General features: G+C 43.6%; 1 protein-coding gene across 2 annotated transcripts in view; it reads left to right on the plus strand.

Moving 5' to 3' along the window:
• The window catches only part of LOC121945114 (TGF-beta receptor type-2-like), a 107,927-nt gene extending 92,809 nt beyond the window's left edge, over positions 1-15,118 (plus strand). The window contains exons 9-11 of one of the 2 annotated variants that reach the window (XR_006105943.1): positions 10,258-10,385; positions 11,103-11,269; positions 14,153-14,223. Coding sequence is in view for 1 of the 2 variants with exons in the window: in XM_042489139.1 (XP_042345073.1) it covers positions 10,258-10,385; positions 14,153-14,413 (389 nt within the window). In the remaining variant the exon portion in view is untranslated. Of the gene's footprint in view, positions 1-10,257; positions 10,386-11,102; positions 11,270-14,152 lie in introns of both variants that reach the window. The other variant, XM_042489139.1, reaches the window with a different exon arrangement.
• The last annotated feature ends 578 nt before the right edge of the window (positions 15,119-15,696 follow it).

Below are 15,696 nucleotides of genomic sequence, written 5' to 3' on the forward strand. Positions count from 1 at the left end.
TTATGCTGATTAATGTTGTCTTTGTGTTAGTTTATAGTTTACACCATTAGTGAGATGGCTGATACTTTTCATTTGTTCCGCTGTATTTACAAGCACTGTAATTCTCATGATCAACATAGTGACCATTACGTTAAGCATGCTTCTTCCCCCCACCTGCACTAATGCGGAAATATTTAAGCAATATCACACGAGAGGGAGTGATGTTGTGCTGGTATATCATCACGGCTGTGATGACACAACCTCAACTGTGATATTGCTTTTATACAACAGTTCTACAAGCGTCTTTTATTTGTCAATATTAACAAGTAACAACACATTATGATTTGTTTGTTTATTTAATGATTTTTTTGGCTCCGCCGACACAAATAGTTCCGCAACCGCTGGACGTGACAGCTGTCGCCTAGCAACACATAAACATTTTCTTGCACGCTGCTTGCTAATCTGTGTTAGCTTAGTCTTTACGTTATGCACAGACCAGCTGCTTAGTATCATGAACATTTATCTCTGTTATTTTCAGTGAAATAAGAGTCTGTTAACAGACACTTTGAGGGCCTATGAGATTCAGATGAGTTAATTTGATAAGACAGTTCGTCACGGCAGTGTGTGTCCACTCACTGCCATGATCTCCGTTACCTCGAGTCCCGTAATCAGATTGCTTGGTCAGAACTACTTGTTGTATAATGTTTGATTATAAATGGCACTTGTAAAACTGTGAGTAAACATGTGAGTGCTCACTCGGCTTGTGCCCTCATGCCTACGACCGATGATAGCCATGAAGATATAGAGAACAACAGCAACCACTCTCATGGGATATTGTAAAGAGTGCTGTCTTGTTTCTTAAGTAGCAATGATGTGCAGACGATGAAGAAACCTCCGCTGACACTGACTTGGTTGCATAAGAATCAATTTATTACAACAAAGTTCAGCATCCACCAGGCACCATGGTCTGCCAGGGAGAAGATTCGGGACCAATGTGAATCTCTCTCTCTTACAGCTCATGCATGTGTCTTATATGGTACAAGCATCTACACATTTATCAGTAAACATTCCTTCACCTATTGTGTTCAATCACACATGCTAAACGCCATATTAGTTTAAGTGCCTGTTCTCTGAGGAGATGTGCCAATGCTTCATTTGGACGGAGAGAGAAAGTTTTGTTTTGATAACAGGTTGTGGTTCATTAGAATTAATGCAGGTTCATTTCCACCTCTTTTGACACAGTTCTGCATCGATGTGGAATCAGTCTCATACACCTGTTAGAAGTCTAAGTTCTCGAGTGCTAAACATGTAGCTGTTTTTTTCTTTCAAGACAGCAGATCCCAGACAGTGTAGCCAAACACAGAGGTTTTAGCTAACCTCCAGGCCTCAAAGGTTTCAGACAAATAATCTGAAAAGGAAACTGTCATAAACTGCTCTCCGCCCGTTAGATAGGACATACCAGGTCTTTAACCATGGACCCCTGACAGCAAAAGGAGAAGTAAGACTGAGGCTCTGGTTGCAGTCATTTTTGAAATATGTTCTCAAACTGCAAATTCAATTATTTTCATAGCTTATGCCAAGAGCTGCTTAAGGGAGCCTGCAGCGATAGCCTCTATGTCTGTCCACTTCTCTAATGTCCCAGACTTTCCATTCAGAAATTTAAGGACAATTGTATAGATTGTAGGAATGCAGGAAAATGTGTGGTATTTATGTCAGCTCCGTGGCAGGAGATATAAACAGCAGAGAGCTGAGCACAATACTAACCCCAGTACAAATAATAATAATTTGATTTGAAAAAGCACGTTTGGCAGTGCAGTTAGAGAGTTTCATAGATTTCTTAAAATAGGAAATAGTCAATTCCATTACAACTGGAGAATCTCCATCTGCTGCTGAAGACAATGTGATAATGAAATCTCCAGAACAGCAACTAAATGGACAGTGTGGTGAGATTATTGCTGTTGTTTTTAAAAAATTTTTCAAGATGGCGCCGACTGTCAGGGCACGCCGTCCGTCGGTCTGTGTTTACCTGCTTATTGTATGTTTAGTGGTGTCATTGCTTGCTAAGAATACCAAATTGCTACTGGTTTATGAGCGCCATGTGCTTTTTAACATCCTGAATTCTTTGGGAAAGCTCTCCCATGTTACTGGTGGAGAGCAGGCGTTAAGTTTACCTCCTCACCTGGCCACGGTACCGGAGGAGTTACGGCGCCACGAGCTTCCTTATCCGCCGCACATTAGGAGGCGCAAACGTGCTCGTGGTACGCGAGCAGGAATACATGTGGCGTACAAAGATAAAAGCGAGGGCACGGAGGGAATCTTACCGGGTTGTTGCTGCTGCCTGGATCGGCGACGTGGATCTAACCTATCGATTGCGGTGGATTCGACTGGTCTGTCCGACTGATCTACAGCCCGATCAGCTGTTTTTCCCCAGCTGGAGAGGGGCGGGGCGGCGAGGAGGGGGCGGGGCGTGTCTGGATAACTTGCAGATACCCGCTGTTGTGCCGGCAGCTGTCGGTGAAGAAGTGAAAATGCGTATGGCCCTTCTGAATGTTCGATCACTGTCTCAAAAGACTTTTATCCTTCATGACTTTTATGAGTCTCACGACCTGCAGTTTATGTTCTTGACTGAGACATGGATGCGTGAGGGTGAAGTGACTGCTCTATCAGAACTCTGTCCTCCCAACACCACTTTCTTCAGCACTCCCAGACTGACCGGACGAGCAGGGGGCGTGGCTTCTGTTTACAGTGATGCTTTTAAATGCAAGCGGATTTCTCATGATGCTGCTTTTACCAGTTTTGAGTTGCAGCTTTTTACAATGGACAAACCATGTGTCTGTTTGATGGCTGTAATCTATCGTCCCCCTAAGTATAATGTGAATTTTATCTCTGAGTTTGCAGATCTTTTATCTAGATTTGTCCCACTTTATGACAGAATTCTGATCGTGGGAGATATGGATATGCACATCTGTTGTCCTGATAAACCATTAGTTAAGGACTTTTTAAATATCATTGAATCTTTTAATCTTACACAGTTTGTGTCTAGTCCAACTCATCAACGGGGACACACTCTGGATTTAGTCCTAGGATATGGACTATCTGTGTCAATAGATGAAATCTGTCAACTACCAATGTTTGATCATTTGGGATTGTTTTTAATGTCCTACTTCCTAAGCCTAAGGGCTCAGAGACTAAGTTGCAGGGAACACATTTGTCTCGTTATATTAGCACCAATGCATTGACCGATCTGTGTTCACGACTGCCTGATGCTGTTAATCAGATTTTTAGTCAGACCCTTTCTTTAGACAGTCTTGTGGATAATCTAAATACCACTCTCCACGACTTGCTTAATCTGGTAGCACCAGCAAAGGTTCGAAGGTGCCGTCATAAGAGCTACGCACCCTGGCTAAATGACGATCTATTAGCTCTTAGAAAGATCTGTAGGAAAGCTGAACGCCAGTGGCGCAGCTCTAGACTGGAGGTGCATTTTCAATGGTGGCACGAAAACCTGTCCACATATCAGACTATAATGGCAGCAGCAAAGGCAAATTATTATTCGGCGTTGATAGTCGAGAATAAACACAACCCTAGAGTCCTGTTTGCCACTGTGGCTCAATTGACAGAAGGCCACAAAGCAAAATGATGGAACAGAAATATCTGCCTCTGACTTTGCTGATTATTTTGATGAAAGGGTAGCTGCTATTAGAGCCAGAATTCCCCAGTCATCTAATGGTGTATTAACTCCTGATGTCAACCCTCCCTCTTATTCTGGACAGGGTTTCTCAGAGTTTGAGTCCACACCTCACTAGTAGAGCTGACTAAAATTGTTTTGTCGTCTAGAGCTACCACATGCCTGTTAGATCCTTTACCAGCCTGGGTCATTAAGGAGTTATGGGCAACTCTGGGTCCCTATGTCCTTTTTATCATGAATTTATCACTTTCTACTGGAGTCTTCCCTGCCTGTTTCAAATCTGCAGTGGTCAAACCCTTACTAAAGAAACCAGGTCTGGACCCAAATTCCTTGGTAAGCTACAGGCCAGTCTCAAATCTCATTTCTGTCTAAGGTCCTTGAGAAAGTTGTCTCAAAACAACTTGTGAATTTCTTGTCACGCAATAATTACTTTGAGCCACTACAGTCTGCATTTCGGGTCCCATCACTCTACAGAAACAGCACTCACAAAGGTCCTGAATGATTTGCTATTGGCAACTGACTCAGGCTCAACAGGCTCAACATCAGTTCTTCTACTGTTGGACCTAAGCGCTGCCTTTGAGACTGTCGAGCACGGTATATTGCTTGACAGGCTTAAAAACATGTATGGAATCTCAGGCAGAGTGTTCGAGTGGTTAAAATCATATTTGTCCGACAGATCTCAGTGTGTCCAACACAACAATGTAATATCGGAGAGGCGGACAGTCAGGTATGGGGTTCCACAGGGGTCTGTTCTGGGTCCTTTGTTGTTTTCTTTATACTTGGGGTCATTGGGTGATGTTATACGTTCTTTCGGGATTGCCTTCCATTGTTATGCGGACGACCTGCAACTGTATGCACCAATTACTGTTGACAGTTGCTCGGATATACTGAAGCTTAAGGCCTGTTTGACTGCGGTGAAGAGCTGGCTGGCAGCAAACTTCCTATGTTTAAATTCGGACAAGACTGAGATGATGGTGATTGGTTCAGGGAGACTAAATCATCTAAACAACATCGCTGGCTGCACCTTAGATGATGGCATCATTCAGTGCAAGGACACTGTTAAAAACCTTGGCGTGACCTTTGATCAGTCTCTTACATTTGTCTCCCACATACGAGAGGTGACAAAAATAGCCTTCTTCCATCTTAGGAGGATTGCTAAGATCCACTCTTTGTTGTCCTTTAATGATGCCGAGGTTCTTATTCACTCATTTGTGTTTTCAAGACTGGATTATTGTAACGCTCTCCTGTCTGGCTTGCCAAAGAAGAGCTTTCACAGCCTACAAATGGTTCAGAATGCAGCAGCTCGCATTCTGACAGGAGCAAAAAAATATGATCATATTACTCCAGTGCTAGTTTCTCTCCATTGGCTTCCAGTTCATATTAGAGCTGATTTTAAGACACTTCTTTTAACTTATAAAGCTGTGAATGGCATTGGACCATCATATTTAAAGGAACTGGTTAAACTGGTTAACTGGTTAAAGGAACTGGAACCAGCAAGGTCCTTGCGCTCCCAGGGGACGGGTATGCTGACTGTCCCTAGAACTAAAAAGAGGACAGTCGGTGCACGGAATGAAAAGCCCGTGCACCGACTGTCCTCTTTATGGAATGCTCTCCCCACTGACATACGGCAAGCTTGCACAGTAGAGGTGTTCAAAGTTAAGTTAAAGACCCACTTGTTTTCTATGGTATATGACTCCTAACCAGTTCTTAGCCATTATTTTATCTTGGCTTTTGTTTTATTTTCTTAGCCACTGTTTTTATTTTTATTTTTATTTTTCTTAGTCATGGTTTTTATCTCTTAGCCACTGTTCTTATTCTTAGCCATTGTTTTAAATTCTTAGCCATTGTTTTAAATTCTTAGCCATTGTTTTTAATTCTTAGTCATCGTTTTTATCCGTTATTGCCTTATGGTTTTATCTGTTGTGTGTTTCTGTAAAGCACTTTGAGTTGAAAGCGCTATACAAATAAAGTTATTATTTATTATATTATTATTATTATTTTTTCAAGGTCAGGAAAAAACTGAAATCCTTACTCAATGCACAGTGTTAGTAAGCCTTAACAGCCAGAGATTTGTGAGGGACAGATGGAAGGACTGATTGTGTTTTACTAAGAATAAGATTCGCCTTAGGATTGCTTCAATATGACAGTGATTATTAAACTAATTTTGGTGAACATTAGATAAAAAATCAGATGTTGCATCATCATAAACATAAGTTACAGTAATAATACTCAGTGACTGACAGGTTGTGAGGTTGGGTACATAGAGCACGATGCCTACACTATGTGTTGGGTAATTACATCACTTTTTCTGGCCCAAATGAGTGAAGGAAGTTGACTTTGGAGCAACTACTGTCTCATTTTACTGCAACTGAGAGACCCTACAAGCTTTTATTTGGAGCTGAAGACAGACTGCAGATTGTGAGTTTGGTTTCGTAAGGTCTTGACTCAATCCCAGAACTGCCTTTTCAACATAAAATACTGCAAACAAATTGACAGATTGTTATTTTGGTTCATTTTGGACAGTCAGAGGTTGCAACTAACTGGTTGGTAGTGGAAGCAGATTTCTTTGTTTTGCTGTCAGTGTGGTCATTGTTCATTGCACTGAATCTTAGACAGAAGAAGGTTGAGCCAGCTTAGGTAAGATGAATCTTGCTTGGGTTTGTTTTTGTGTTGGGGGGTTGTTAAGTGCTTAGCACTGGACTTTCAGTTTCTCTCTGCAACAATAGGTGAGGTCAGCTGACGCGGGTCACACCCTCTATTGATTGCCCAAGTGAAACCAGACAGGATCGGTTCAGCTGGGCGCAATCAGTCAAGTTGGAAACAGCTGTGACTGTGTTCAGGTACCTAAAAGGGCACAGACTATGCTTGAGCGTCAGCCCACACAGTGTGAAGACCACACAGGGTAAAGACCTGCGAGTCTACCTGCGCAAGTCCACCGAGCAAGGACACCGACTACCGCTGCCGCCTGTATGTTTTCAGTCTAACGCACAATGTGTCTCTCACGCATCCCGGTCATTGTTGGCAACCGGAAAAGACGCAGTCTGCCGTACACGCAATCCGCAAAACCTGTCCGCTCTCCCAGAAAGTGGTCCCAGCCCACACTCAGTTACCTTTGGTCTTTGGAACTGTCAGTCCGCAGTTAACAAGACAGAATTCATCAGTTCACTGGTGAAACTCTCAGACATTCAGGTCCTAGCCCTGACTGAGACATGGATCCGCCCAGAAAACTCAGCTATACCAGCTGCACTCTCCGAGTCCGCTACGCTAAGCCACACCCCTCGCTCCACTGGACGAGGAGGCGGTGCTGGCGTGCTCATTCCTGACAACTGGTCTTTTTCCACACTGCGTCCGTTGAGCAGCAACACAACATTTGAATATGTCACTGCTCCCATCAAAGCATATATTCTGGTTGTGTACTGCCCACCAGGGGGTAATCTGGATGGCTTTGTCTCTGAAATGGACATGTTACTCTCTGACATCCCTGATGATGGCACACCACTGATTGTCATGGGAGACATGAACATTCACATTGACAGTACTCTGGCAAACAACTTTCTGGCACTCCTCTCCTCCTTTGCACTTGTACTAGCTCCTTCTCCTCCCACCCACAAAGCTGGTAAAGTCCTTGACTTGGTGCTGACTCGTAACTGCTCCATAGCAGATGTGACAGTTACCCCTCTACACCTGTCAGACCATTTCTTGGTAAAATTTGCAGCTGCCTTTCCGCAATTGCAGACACCCACTCAGACAATTTCCCTCCGCAGAAACCATAAGTCCCTCACAGCAGCACAGCTGTCTGATGAGGTGAGCTCTGCCATGCCTGACCACACACTTCTCCTCACTTTCTGTTAATGAGGCTACAGAAACACTCTGTTCCTCTCTGGCATCCTCTCTGGACAAACTCTGCCCCCTGGTGTCCAAACCAGCCAAGAAAAAACAACCAAGTCCATGGCTCTCTGAAGTTCTGAGAGAACAAAGAACTGGACTCAGGGCAGCAGAAAGAAAGTGGCGTAAATCCCAAGAACCCACAGATTTGTCCTCATACAAACAGAAACTTGCTTCCTTTATCTCTTCCTTGCAGTCCGCTAAGAAAGCCTTCTATCAGAACAAGTTCTGTGCTGCTACTGATTCCAGAAAACTGTTTATGGTGTGTAACTCCTTGCTTTCTCCTCCAGCTGCTCAGCCTTCCACTACACTGACTCCAGACATGTTTGCCTCCTTTTTCACTGAAAAGGTGGCTGCAATCAGCAACCAGTTCTCTGAGCCTGACCAGCCCAGTCAGCTCAATCCCACTACTGCCGCTTCACTCTGCTTTTTCACTCCTCTGACCGAGGATGAGGTCTCCAGACTTCTTCTGAGCTCAAAACCTACAACATGTCCTCTCGATCCAATACCCACCCGTATCCTGCAGACCATCCTGCCCACTATCAAACCTGCAGTCACACACATTGTCAATTCCTCCCTAAAAACTGGCACTTTTCCTGCTACTTTTAAGCAAGCCCGTGTCACCCCACTGCTCAAAAAGCCTAATCTCAACCCCGCCCAGGTTGAAAACTACAAGCCAGTCTCACTTCTACCATTTCTGTCGAAAATACTGGAGCGCGCAGTATTTAACCAGGTCTCTGAACACTTGCGGAACAACAACCTACTTGACTCCTTTCAGTCTGGCTTCAGGTGTGACCACTCCACTGAAACTTTCACTCCTGTCAGTCACTGAGTCACTGAGACTGGCTCGAGCTGCTGGTCAATCCTCTGTCCTACTGCTGCTGGACCTGTCTGCTGCCTTTGACACGGTGAACCATCAAATCCTCCTCTCCACACTCTCTGAGCTCGGCATCTCAGGTTCTGTCCTATTGTGGTTCAAGTCCTACCTCACAGGCAGATCCTTCAGAGTGTCATGGCGAGGACAGGTGTCTAGGTCACATGGCCTATCGACAGGGGTTCCTCAGGGGTCGGTGCTTGGTCCCCTACTCTTCTCTCTGTACACCACCTCACTCGGTGCAGTGATCCGCTCCCACGGTTTCTCCTACCACTGCTATGCTGATGACACTCAGCTCTTCCTCTCCTTTCCACCTGATGACAGAACGGTCTCAGCTCGGATATCAGCGTGTCTGGCTGATATCTCCACATGGATGAAGGAACGCCACCTTCAGCTAAATCTGTCTAAGACCGAACTCATGGTCTTTCCAGCTTGTCCATCTGTTCAGCCTCGGATCAGTGTCCAACTAGACTCGAGCCTACTTGTGCCCACAAACTCAGCCAGAAACCTGGGTGTCATGTTTGATGACCAGCTGACCTTTAAGGTTCATGTGGCCTCAGTTTCTCGGTCTTGTCGTTATGCCCTCTACGACATCAGGAAGATCAGACCCCTCCTGACCCAACAGGCCACACAGCTTCTGGTTCAGGCTCTTGTGATCTCACGCATTGACTACTGCAACTCTCTTCTGGCAGGCCTCCCTGCATGCTCATTCAAACCTCTTCAGATGATCCAGAATGCAGCAGCACGTCTGGTCTTCAACCAGCCCAAAAGAGCACATGTCACCCCGCTGCTAATTTCTCTTCACTGGCTTCCAGTGGCAGCCAGAGTCAAATTCAAAGCACTTCTCTTGGCTTACAAAACAATCACAAGAACTGCTCCAGCCTACCTGGAATCCCTGATCCAGGTCTACTCTCCTTCTCGCCCACTACGCTCTGCATGCGAAAGACGCCTGGTGCTTCCAGCCCAGCACGGCTCTAAATCTCTAGCCAGACTCTTCTCTTCTGTTGTTCCCAAGTGGTGGAACAAACTTCCAAACTCTGTGCGTTCTGCTGAGACCCTTTCTACTTTTAAGAGAAAAAAAAACTCAGTTGTTCCGAGAACACCTAGGCACTTAACCTGACTCTTCTCCTCTTTGCCCTTTGGGGTAGAGTAAGTCAAATGGTCCAAAACCCAGCACTTAATGATTATCTAGCACTGACAAAGTTGTGTGATGTTGTATGTTGATTGTCATCGTAAGTAGTGATACTGAGATTGCTGAATCTCAGATGCTGAGATCGCTACTGGTTATTATTTTGGTTTCCAAAAAAAAAAAAAAAAAAGGGGGGGGGGGGGGGTGCTGTGCGGCACTTCTTCTGCCACTAGACAGCAATTACCTGTGACCAATCACACCTGAAGCACTTTTTGCACTTACTAAGGGTTTTTTCCTTAAGTCTAAATTCTTGCTTGTGTTGTACGTCGCTTTGGATAAAAGCGTCTGCTAAATAGAATTGTAGAATTGTAGGATGATTTCATAACGGGAGGCCTTTACACTTTCAAATTAATCAACAGGGCACCTGTTTCACTCAGTTACCCTCTTTTCCAAAGTATTCACCGTGTTATAAACCACGTCATGAAATGTGGCGTTGTTTAATTTTTATGTTGGACTTGGCCAAATCATCTTCATCTTATCATCACAAAAATAACAGGAAGTGGTTCAAATAACAGAAACATGATGGCACAGACAACATGACACATGGAGCATTTTTTTTTCTGCTCTTGAGACAGAGAAGATGATGATGTGATTGATGATGTGGATCCTCTATTTGACCATGAGCTGTGTTTATGTTTGCAGAGGTGAAGGAATATGAGCCTGCATACGGTTCAAAAGTGCGAGAGCACCCTTGTGTGGAGAGCATGAAGGACAACGTGCTGAGAGACAGAGGAAGACCTGAGATCCCCGGCACCTGGCTCAGGCATCAGGTCAGACATAACGTTGACATACTGTTCACACAGACAGTTTGCACTGCAGGTTTTGTTTTTGTTGGCCAAATTTTGTATTAAGTCTCAAACTGTTTAACTGTGGACTACTATAAAGCCTGACTTTATGACACTCCGTTATGCAAAATTTTAGGGAAGGACAGAGCAGCATTAGGGACTGTTCATTATCTATGCAGGGTGGCTGTGGCTCAGAGGTAAAATGTGTCGTCCACTGGTCAGAAATTCAGTGGTTTGTTCCCTGGCTCCTCCAGTCAACATGTCAAATTATCCTTGAGCAAGATAGTGAACCCCAAATCACACCCAATGATGTGCCATTGGATTGTGAGTGTGTGTGACTGGTAGGTGAGCAGCAGGTGACATGATGTATGGTAACCTCGGCCACCAGTGTGTGATTGTGACATGCAGTGTTAAAGCACTTTGAATGGTCAGTCTCTTTACCATGTGTGGAAATATAACCTCATTCCCACTGCACAAAAAAAACAGCTAATACCTGCTAACATCTGCCTTTTTAATGCAATGGGAATGTGTACAATCGGCATGCACACCTGGGTCAAATGCAGTAGACACAGGTTTTTTATCGCCTCTGGCTCCAATCAGCATTGATGGAATGCAACGCCAGGGTGACCGTGGTTATTTCAGCTACTTAACTGGTGAGAAGCAATGACGTGCAGTCACTAATGTCTGTCTCCTCCTTAACAGCACTCAATCCAAATACATCTGAAAGGGGAAATTAAGAAGTGAGGGATAAATAACGAGAAGAAACCAGTGAGACCTCCATTACTGCTGCAACGCGCACACACACGCACACACACACACTCACACACATACACACACGCCAGACAGAAAGGCCGACTCGCTCTCCAGTGGTAAGTTCAGTGGCAGTGGGAATACAGCCATTTAGCGTGTTTACCCATGTTTAAAAAGTAGTTTCTTGCTAAAATCATATATATTAAGAGGATTATAAAAGGAGTTCAAATCATTTGCAAGTTCAGCGTCAGACTTGCCAGTAAGGGCATGAATTTCCAGTGCACAGCACGACTGCATTTTGTCTTTGTAACTGAATTTAGCAAGTTTCAGTTTCTGCTCAACTTGCTTCTGCAAATCCCTGCTGCGAGCAACATCCCCCTAATTAAAGACAATAACTTTTTACATGATCCAGACACCCATAGTTTATTGTTTATTGGAAAGATATATTAATTTCTTGAGCATTACCAAATCCTCACAAAAATGTATATAGGCAGTGAAAGTCTGTGAAAGTTTACCCAAATAAGAGCAAACATCTTTGTACTAATCCCAGTCTTTGCAGGTGAAACAATCCTGGAGGTGCTGGGTAAACTCAAAGCAAAATAGATAACACTATCGTCAGACATGCCTAGGGGAACTCTTCAAAAAATTAGCTTCCTTTGTGAAACCATGACAAAGGTCCAGATATTTTATGTCTCTAGTAGGAACAGTGACATATTGATAAAAGTTACTGAGGGACTTTCTTGGCTGACAACAATTAAAATCATCCATGACGAAGTTGAGCGCTTCTGGTACGATACTCTTTAGCCTGTGAACTGTTTCCAGCATGACCCGTTTTGTGGAATTAGCATTCGCCTTCAGGTGGATATGTACAACTGTAATGAATATCTGTGGAAACTTAGCAAACAAAACAGACATAATGAGATGTACAAGAGTTCAATATCAGAAGTGCACAGTGTCTATTTGACAACCGCAATGCAGCACCAGTTTTCACAGACAAATAAACAGAGCCCTCCTCTCTCAAGTCATAGCAGATCCCCAAAATCCTCGATCATCAGATCAGACTGTGGGTCCTGTTGCTTAATCCACATGTGGTAAAGCAATAAAGCAGGCATTCCTGTATTCCAATAGAAACTTGAAATTTGCCTATAGATTGTCAATCTTGATATGTAGGGACTGCACATTGGCTCGGTTGATTGTGGGAAGGAGAATCCTCTGATAACCTCATCTTTTGGACCTCAGGTGCACCAACTGTGCCTGCCCCTTTTCCTCACCCCCATTGGCCTTGATGTCCAGTTCCTACTGCCCACAGAAAAACCATAGCAAACTCCCATGACTCCTTCAGCAACCCTGCAATTGTGAAGAGCCGGCCCACTGTCCGACGGCTAGAACAGAATCCATTTGTTCCTTTTGAATCCAAGATAAGACAATCTGGTGCCTCATTTCTAGCACCCTGGCGTAAACTTTCCCTGGGAGGCTGAGCAGTGTAATACCCCAATAATTGGAGAACACCCTGTCCCCTTTTTTAAAAATGTGACGACCACCTGACATGCAAGAGTCTAACCCTCTTCAGCTGTTTGGCCCCAGAGCGCTACTATATCTAGTAGCTACTGCTGAACCCGCTTGCCAGGCCCCAAGACCCAGCCACCAAACAGTTGCAAGCTACCCTTCATCTCAGGTCTGTTCCCAGAAGGGGATCCATGGTCCACACATACAGGGCGCAGTTCTCCAGATCCTTATTGGCTGATTCATCAGGGTTTCTTAAGTTGTTCCTAGTTTGGCCCTTCCCCAATGACCACTTTGCATGGGAAGACCCTACTAGGAACTATTTTCCCCAGACAACACAGCTCTGAGGGTCACGCACAAAGGTTCACCACATTAAAGTGGTGAACCTTTGTGGGGATGTCAAGTCAAGTCAAGTCAATTTTATTTATAGAGCCTATTATCACAAAACATGGTTCGCCTCAAAGGGCTATACAGTGTACGACATCCATCAGCCCTTAGACCCTCACATCACCCAAGAGAAAAGGAATAAACCTCAGGAAGAGCGGTAGAGGATGTCTTAATGCTTCACATTACATTTGATCCTAATTGGCCTGATGGGGGTGCTGTAATTAAAAAAAATGAAAACTTTGAAAGGCACCCCCACACACACGCTATGGCTCTGAAAGAGCAAATTTGAGACAGAACTGAATGTGCTTCACAAAAAAAAAAGCTTCTCTGGCAAATAACCACATCATCATGGTGGTTGCTTTTTGTCTTTAATGCTAAAACATTAATGTGACATCTTTTTTTATTTTTTTTTTAAAGTTTGAATTCACAATACCACATGCGATGTACACCTTTGCAGGATGGAGCTACAAAATTCTATCATAAATTAATAAGATCCAAGTTCAAATAACACGGCTGCAATCAATCAAAAAGTGTTCACAAAGGATGGGGCTTAGCAGCTAAGCTTGATTTTGACTAATGAGGTGATTCTTCTGTTGGCCAAGAGAGGATTTAAACTCATAGTTAGTGCTTGTGGCTGTATTTATGTTTCTGATGAATTTTAATCTGAAAAGTAACTACTTCCAAGTTACTAGGGAAATAGTCTGGGAAACTACAATATTTCCCTCTGAAGCATGTTTCAGTAGAAGTAAAAAATAGCATGAGAATACTTGGGGAAGGTATGAGTACCTCAAAATTGTAAGGGGCTATGTATTTAAAGGAAACAAATGTTGAAAAACACTTGCAGCAATTCTCGGTAGTAACATGACCACTGGGGTTCTTCAGTATATTGCATGTTGTGTGAACAAATGTGGAAACGCACACAACTAAAATGCTCAGTGTTTGATATTCCTTTGCCAGTATGATTGGGTGAAAACAGAGGACTGTAGGAGTATAGGTGGTTTTGTGTAAATGGTTATATTGCATTCAAATAAGGAGGTTGATTAGGAATATTCTAACATGGCACATTTTATTTATTGTGGAGTCACCTCCCTGCTCTCTTCCTCTATTTACAGGGGGTGGCGGTTATTTGCGCCACCATCACGGAATGCTGGGACCATGACCCAGAGGCCAGACTTACTGCCCACTGTGTTGCTGAACGCATCTCTGAGTTGGAGGATGAGATGGACAAACTGTCCAGCTGCAGCTCCTCAGCAGAGAAGATCCCGGCAGAGCTGAAGATCCCGATAGAGGTAGAGATTCTGGGCGAGGAGGTGAAAATCACAGAAATACAGGACATCATAGCTGTGGACTGCTCTTTGAGTGATGAGAAGTGAGTGGAAGCTCTGTATCTTCAAAGACTATGAGGGCACTTACTCTGCTTTAATGAGACTGAAGAAAGAAATCTCAGCTGTGATGTCAGGAATTGACCTCCTGTATCCCAGGACTTTTAATTAAGTCACAGTGTCATGTTATTCTAGCCCAAGAAAGAGGGACTTCACCACTTCTTATATGAAATAGCCTGCCTTAATCAGCTAAAAAGCTAAAGAACCAAAGTTAAGTGAAAGCTTACAAAAAGGTGCTTATTATGTTAACAGTGTTTCATGAGTGTTTGACTAGATGCTTACTGAGCAAAAAAGGTGAAATAGTTATCAAACTAAAGACATTTGATGTGCACTTTATGATTTGATACTTATGCATTACAGTTCTCTGATAGAGTCAAACATTTTGGAGCTAAGAGGAGTTTGTGCTTGTAAATGTCTTTGTGTGTCTGACTTTGAGCCAAAGTGTCACCAGAGATGTCACCTTAACACTAGTGATGCTACGGACTCCATCCTTAAATCTTGTTTGTTTTAACTCATTGAGTGCCAGCCCTCATTATACAATGGAAAGTGGCTTGTGCCAGCTTTTCTGGCCATTTTGAGTCATCTTTCAAGACCCACAGAATATTTTGTACAAAGACTATGAAAACACAGAGTAGCTCAAATGAAAGGAGAAACTCTCCTTTTTGTCATGGACAAAAATGTTTGTTTGCACCTTGTTCCATTCTTGATTTATCTGAAGTTGCATAGAGGCTAGTTTCATCAAAAAGCTTCTAGAAAGCTGAGAAAAATGCATTTTTGTGAAAGGAAGTCTGGCAAGCAAAACAGTTATTTAAATGTTATAATTTTGCCTTTAATGACATAAAAGACATCTGAAAATTGTATTACAAATGTGTGTAAATGTGTAAAGTACAGCACAATGTAAACCCACAAAATAGAACCGGAGTCCTATGCGATTATTCCTACCTGCAGTATTCGGGCGACCAGGCCTGCTTTTGTACCCTGTAATTGTTTCAAAGTAAATGCTTCGGACCCCGCAGGACACTCAGTCAAAAGCCGGGGGGGGGGTCCATGAGAGTTTCTTCCAGCGTCCGCTGGCGAAACTGGCCACTTGACCCTCTCTGTTTTCTGGGGGCATTTTATGCCGATATTGAATTGATTTAGCTTCGTTGCTGTAGTTTCGAATCACCTCCGTACAGATCACTCTGCTCTCTCATCCCGGCTACCCCACTTCATGCTTTGATCTACCGTATTTTGTACTACAACTATGAATCCCAGCAACCCCAAAATTACACACA

This window comes from Plectropomus leopardus, chromosome 7, assembly GCF_008729295.1.
Source record: "Plectropomus leopardus isolate mb chromosome 7, YSFRI_Pleo_2.0, whole genome shotgun sequence".
NCBI lineage: Eukaryota > Metazoa > Chordata > Actinopteri > Perciformes > Serranidae > Plectropomus > Plectropomus leopardus.